Source organism: Lipotes vexillifer, unplaced genomic scaffold (assembly GCF_000442215.2).
Source record: "Lipotes vexillifer unplaced genomic scaffold, Lipotes_vexillifer_v1.1 scaffold1434, whole genome shotgun sequence".
Taxonomy (NCBI): Eukaryota; Metazoa; Chordata; class Mammalia; order Artiodactyla; family Lipotidae; genus Lipotes; species Lipotes vexillifer.
The window spans coordinates 15968-22611 of NW_006799568.1; the positions used below are offsets into that span (position 1 = coordinate 15968).

The following is a 6644-nucleotide window of genomic DNA, read 5'->3' on the forward strand; positions in this document are numbered from 1 at the left end:
TTCCTGCTGCACTGTCATACCCGCTCCATATACGCCTCCCCTGCTCCCTGGCTCACATATACTTCCAAGTCCAGATTTTCAGAACGTTCCCAAGTTCCTCTTCTTCCTTGCAGCCTTCTCTAAGAAGTCTGGTGACCTTTTCTTCCTCTTGAAATCGGAGGTCACTTATTATCCACTTCACTCCATTACACAAGTGTCCTCAATTTCCACAGCATGTGCCTTCCTCACCTACACCATAAGCTACGACTTTCTTCATAGCTCCCCAGGTCCCCCCACAGGTTATCAGCACAGTGACAGACACCGAAGACCAGTTCCCCGGCATCTGCCGAGTAAGCAACACATACCACTTGATCCACCTTCTGATTATCAGCTGGTGATAGCAGCCACTCGATGTCCAGAGGTCCCTGGTCTTCTGGACCGAGGGTAAATTTGCATGGCAAATAGGCAGTTTCCCCTTTGGCCTTTTCAATCATCTGTTCAGGAGTAGTGATACTCAAACTTCTGGCGAAATCTAGAATATGAAACATGTATATCGACTGAGCATCTGCTCTCAGGCTGGCAGCACACTCAGCACACCTCAGCTCTTCAGAGGGAGCACAGGATGTGGGTGAAACAGGATTTTATTTGGGACCACAGTAATGAAATTCCAACTCAGCGGTCCCCAGTTTTTAAGTCTGTGCTTCTGTAGAAATAGAATGACAAATATTAATATCCATCTTATTCAATACAATTTCCTTTCGGAACACTGGGAAGTTCCCAACATTATATGGAATATCAGCATTCTCATATGAATCATAAGAAAGGAATATCAGCATTCTCATATGAATCATAAGAAATCCTAGTAAAGGATTTCTATTGTCCAAGCAGATGTTTAAAACTGAACCTGGCCAGAGTCTCTGAAAGGGCAATTACGTCATACTAATTCAAGGCCATATTAATTCACACTTCCATGGTGCCAGGGACACACTTGGAACTCCCATCACTGGGGCACATGCTGATGAATTTTGACACGTTTCCTGCCAAGGCTTCTGTAATTCCAAATTTTTATTAAATTTGATTCTGTAACTTTTATCGAATGCTTAAAAATATTTCTAAGTAATAAATTTTGATGACAATTCAAAAAGAGAAGAAACTGTCAATTTATATATTTTTAAATGTACCAAATAATTGACCTCAATATTACCTTTAAGACATTTCTTACTGTTTGTCCCTTCTTATTTCCCTTCTGAAAACCAGTCAGACATATTTATTATATCATTTTTTAAAAGACATCATAAAATTCCATAACCTATTCTCAAATTTGTATTCTATGAAACTTCCACTTAGATCACACTAATGCTGGATGGCAATATTTGAAAACTCTATAAAAAGCAAAATAGATGTCCTGAGCCCCAAACAAAAATTCCAACATAGTTTCTTCCAACTGAGTTTGTGAGAGACGGCTAAAACCCACGGTAACTCCATAAGAATTGAAAAAAAAGTATCCTCCTTGGGGCTAATGACTTACTGTAACAAAATCAGTATCTTTTACATGCAAAATAGATGGAAATTAACTACGAGCAAAATAATGCTCTTTCTTACCAATAAGGGAAAAAATACCAAGTTTAATTCACACATAGATCTGTTCACTACTTATGTCTTACAATAAAGATTACAGTTTGAGCAACCAACAACTTAATATAAAATGCAAATTTAGTCTGTAAATGAACTATCACACAAAACTTTTTTTTTTATTTTTATTTTTTTTTACTATTTACACTATAAAAGTTTGAACCACACTAGTCTGTCACTGTATGTTTTTCTTGTGGTAACCTAACATTTTCTTATGGGTAAAGTCAAATGTGTAACGTATGCAGATCTGAAGTTTCAAATGAATACACTGGTTTCCGTTCAGCAGCTCTACAACATGGGCCTGACTTTCCGGGCTGGATGATGACCTGGAAGAGGCCCCAAGCACAAAGATTATGATACATGGGGCTTTCCTCTCTCCCCCATTTCCCATACCCCTGCTCACACCATAAAAATAAACACGGAGCAAAATTAAAAGTAAATCCAAGTCCTAATTCTCCATAATGATGATTTTGTTGCTGGTTTTCAAATGACGCATTCCAACAGACCAAACCAAAATGAAGAAGTATATTATTATCTATCACATGAAGCTTTCCATTAGCTCTTAGAAGAGGCTTAATACACACGGACTATCAGTTGTAATGAAATGTTAGTAAGGTTGTAGCCAATAGATTGAGAAGGAAAGAAAAATCAGGTTACATTCAAGACCATTTATATTCAGGCACCATCCTAGGCTTTTATCACATTTAAGTGCACTCATCAAACAGCAAATTAAAATTGGACACAGACTCTCTGCAGGCCCTCCCCTAAATCAGAGGTGGCCTTGTTTTGGCCAATAGAAAGTAGCCTGAGTACTGCTGAGCCAGTCCCAAGGCTAGGCTTCAAGAGGCGTTGCTGCTCCACATAAAGAGAACTGAGGTGTCAGACCAACAGCTGTAAGAACCCAACCTGCAGCCACCCTAAAACACCAGCCCAGTCCACACCAGCTGCCTGCAGCTCCAGGAGTGACCCTAGACAGGATCATGAACTAATACACGATTGTTCTTTTAAAGCCTCTAAAGTTTGGGTTGGTTTGTTAAACAGCAAAGATTGATATGCCACCCAAAACCACTGATTCAGTCCAAAAGGACCACTTACCATCCCCCCAGAAGTCCATACTACTCCAATCTCCATTTCATGTGCACATTTCTATTTTAGATGGTATGATTTGATATGTATCTGTATAATCACAACTATTTCTCCTGATTAATATTCAATCCTCTGAATAAATACTTTCTATCATTTCTAATAAACTCAATTCCATTCCTACCTCATTCACTCAGGCACCCTGCTACCTCTCCAGCCTACAATGATTTTTCCTGTCTTCCTAGTAATGTTCACAGTACTTTACTTTCTGCTATCCATTATCACCCATTTGGCACTCAGCGAATACTATCTTCTTTCTTTTTTTTTTCCTTTTATAAACTCAGGCTCCATGGTTTTTGTCCCATCTTCTAGATATCAATGAGCTTATCTTCCCATATTACCTTATAATTTTAAGTGAATTTTTTAAATGCATGCCCTGATTCACCATTAGCTCCATCAGGGTCAGCAGAAATTGTGGATACCTTTATCCTCTGTTGCATCCCTTGCACATTAGTAGAAAATAACTGGTGACTGGATTATAAGTTTGATGAATTTTAGAAATGTTGAAAAATAGCATTAATCTGCCAGAAGGTCCTGCTACTTGAAGATCTCCTGTTTATAGCTCCTACAACTGTCTGCATTTGTCTGGGTATGAATACCATATGTATGATGTAAGATAAGAACAATCTAAGTACAGTCCAGGATGAGAATTCCACTTCAAACAAATCAAGACACAGCCCAAAAATATGGAGGCAAAAATATATAAGTAAGAATGAAAATTTGCTATAAAAAAAAAACAATTAAAACTTCCTGGTTACTCTGTGCTTCTAGAGCTTTTATTTTATAAAAAAATCAAATGAAAAGTTTAGAGGCATCAATTAGATATCTAAATGAGTAAAAGTTTAAATTCTCCTAATTCATGCTCTCCATACTTATACTACAGTCATTAGAATGAAATGTAACTTCATTTTCATGATAGTATCATCCGTTCTTTCTTCTTTGATACATAAAAATTACTTTTCTTTTAAAGAGTATCTTAGAAAACAGTTACATGTGTATAAAAATGATCTGGATAGATATCAAACTGTTAGTTATTTTTCACAACTGAGATTTTAAGAAAGGTGAGCTTTATAATGAGATTTCCCTAATATGTATACTGCTAAAAGAAATTTTAAACAGACTCTTAAATGGCTTTCAGCATTTCTTTTTCCAAAAATGTTTAAAACACTCAACTGCTCTTCATTGTGTTGCACTAGAAATGAATTAAAATCTCAAGATGGTAGAAAACAGTTATTGGGTTTCCTAGCAACACTGAAGGGGCCTCTCTGCACGAGGGCATAGTTTTTCAAGCACTGATGTATGCATCAGTCACAAATTGTAGAAGACAAAAGGCAGACACTTGGTCTCAGGCAGTGTCTCTGGATATTCTGAACACTGCCCAATTCTATTTATGCAGCAAACTGAGTGATAATTTAACTTGCAAACTACTTTTAAGTTCAAACATGGTCTCAAAACGAAGTCAAATAACAAATCTTCTTATAATTTTATTCAAACATATTCAGAATGTGATGAAATACGTAGCACATGGTCAACCACAAGTACTTGGAGGGTCCCGTTAATAAGTGCTAAGCACTGGATTATGTAAATAAACAGACTGAATCATGTCCCTTTTTGGCAGTGACTGAAATAACATCTCCCAGTTTTCTGCTTGCTTTTTCTAATCTCCAGATTCCAAATCACTTGAGCCTGTGGAACCTCTCTTCTGCCCAGTCTGACTTCTTTCTGAGCATCAAAATGACATGAATTCATCAGAGTATTTTTCAGCTTTGATGTTGTCATCTTCTGCCAAGGCCTTCGATCTGTTTCCTCCCTCAGAAAGGAGCAGAACTGGAGACCGTGGCAGGCAGTACTCCTCTAGAAGGCAGGCAACGTTTGCAACTGATAACCTGCCTTATTTCTTTCATTTCTTTTCAAGTTTAAGCTACATGTTAACCTGGATGGTCTTCAGCTATCTTTTCCTTCTGTCAATCTTAAAATCATAGGAAGTTGGAACGTGCTCATGAAACTTTATAGTTGATTTTTTAAAAAATGAAGTAAATGTGTGAGAATTTTCGATAATGTTTTGACTGAGGAAAGTCTTAAAGAAAACTAGAGAACACAAAACAGAGAACACAAAAGCTATGAAGAAAAACACATAAATTTAACTATATTAAAAATCTTAGGTTAAAAAAAATCACCATTTAGCTTTCAACAAAACTTGCTGAACGAAGGATGGTTTTCTGCTATTCTATCACTGAGGAAATGAGACAAAAGGAATGATCTGAAACATGTTTTCCGCATATTTATACAAGCAAGACACTAAATGTGGAGTCTGACCAAAGATGGCATATGCATGCACAGGGATCTTTCAAGCAGTGACGGGTGAGGTGTTTTCACCTGGGTGGAGAGAGGGGCTCCTACATAAGCTGTCTAGAGATCTAAGCAATCAATGAAATGCTTCATTACAACAATCAAATGGCATTCAAGAAATTCTGGATGCCCGAGGTAAGCAGGTCACAGTACGCTGGGGACAGCACAGGAAAGCAAACTCACAGGCCCAAGTACCTTTGTATAAGAGAATGGAAACTGAAAGAACCAAGCTAGGCAAAAGTGTTGGAAACATTGCAGCACCCATGGAGGGCAAGTCCAACTTACTGGACCAACACTACAGGAGGCCTGTGAAATACAAACGCGCAAACCCACTTTGAGGAATTGAGGCCGAACTCACAAGACCTAATACGTGCAACAACGTATTGAAACGTTGAAAACAACCCCAATGTCCAAGAAAAGGCAGCATCCGAAAACAACCTAGATGCCTAATAACAGGCAGGAGAATTAGGGGAAGAAATCCAAGCTCTCCTACCTGAGACAAAGAACTAGAGCAAACACACTAGGCCAGAACGAGCCCACTCCAGCCAAAGGACATGACTAAAATATGGCTTTCAGGTAGTAAAATCGACTCCCACTTATATTAATGGAAGTTCGACTAAACACTGCCACCACCGGGTTTAATTCCCTTTACCTGACAGCAAAGGTAGTTATTTAATCAAATTAGATCTTTCAAAAAGAATATGACCTTTAACATACACGTTTAATAATAAATATACAAGTATAATAATACTCTGGGGGGAGCGTGCTAGCGACTGAATCATGTACCATCATAGTTCTTGCGGAAGCCTTAACGAATCCCCCATGTGACTGTGTTGGAGACAGGGCCTTTAAGGAAGTGATTATGTTATACATTCGGTCGAAGGGCGGAGCCCTAATTTGACAAGAACTGGTACCTCCTTAATGTAACTTTGATGTTCTGATTTATAATACATATGTATTTGGTCTGTGTCCCAGTGCCTGGCACAGAGCTCCTAGGAGCGATCAAGGTGTCTTTTGTTATGATAACAGAACTTTTAGAGAACGCCTAAGGAATGTAAGGACAGGCTGGTTGCCAGGGGAGGTGATCATGTGATGAGAGCATTAGAACTACCAGTCCCACCCCCAACCCTGGGGGGGGTGGTGAGGGGTGAGGGGCTGGAGATTAAGTTCATTCACCAGCAGCCAATGATTTGATCCATCATGCCTCTGTAATGAAGACTCTATAAAAACCCAAGAGGACAGTATTAGGATAGAACTGGGTTGTTAAACACATGGAGATGCTCAGAGAGCAGGGAAGCGCCAAGCCTCTCCCCATACCTTGCCCTAGGCATCTTCCATTTGGCTGTATATCCTTTTTATAATAAACTGATGATCTAGTAAGTAAAAATTTCTCTGAGTTCTGTGAGCCGCTCTAGTAAATCGAGCTGAGAGGGTGGTGGGAACCCCAGATCTATAGCGGGCTGGTCAGAAGCATAGCTGACAACCTGAACGTGCAACTGGCGTCTGAAGTGTGTGCGCGCATGGGGGGGGGGGGGGCGGTG

The 6644-nt window shown here is 39.1% G+C and overlaps 1 protein-coding gene across 1 annotated transcript in view; it reads right to left on the bottom strand.

Moving 5' to 3' along the window:
- CXADR (CXADR cell adhesion molecule) overlaps positions 1–6644 on the bottom strand; it is a gene marked incomplete at its 3' end in the record, with an annotated part of 46250 nt that overhangs the window by 14645 nt on the left and 24961 nt on the right. The window contains exons 4-5 of the mRNA XM_007471697.1: positions 2326–2375; positions 345–511 (exon numbers count right to left, since the gene is read on the bottom strand). Of these exons, the coding sequence (XP_007471759.1) occupies positions 345–511; positions 2326–2375 (217 nt within the window). The remainder of the gene's footprint in view (positions 1–344; positions 512–2325; positions 2376–6644) is intronic.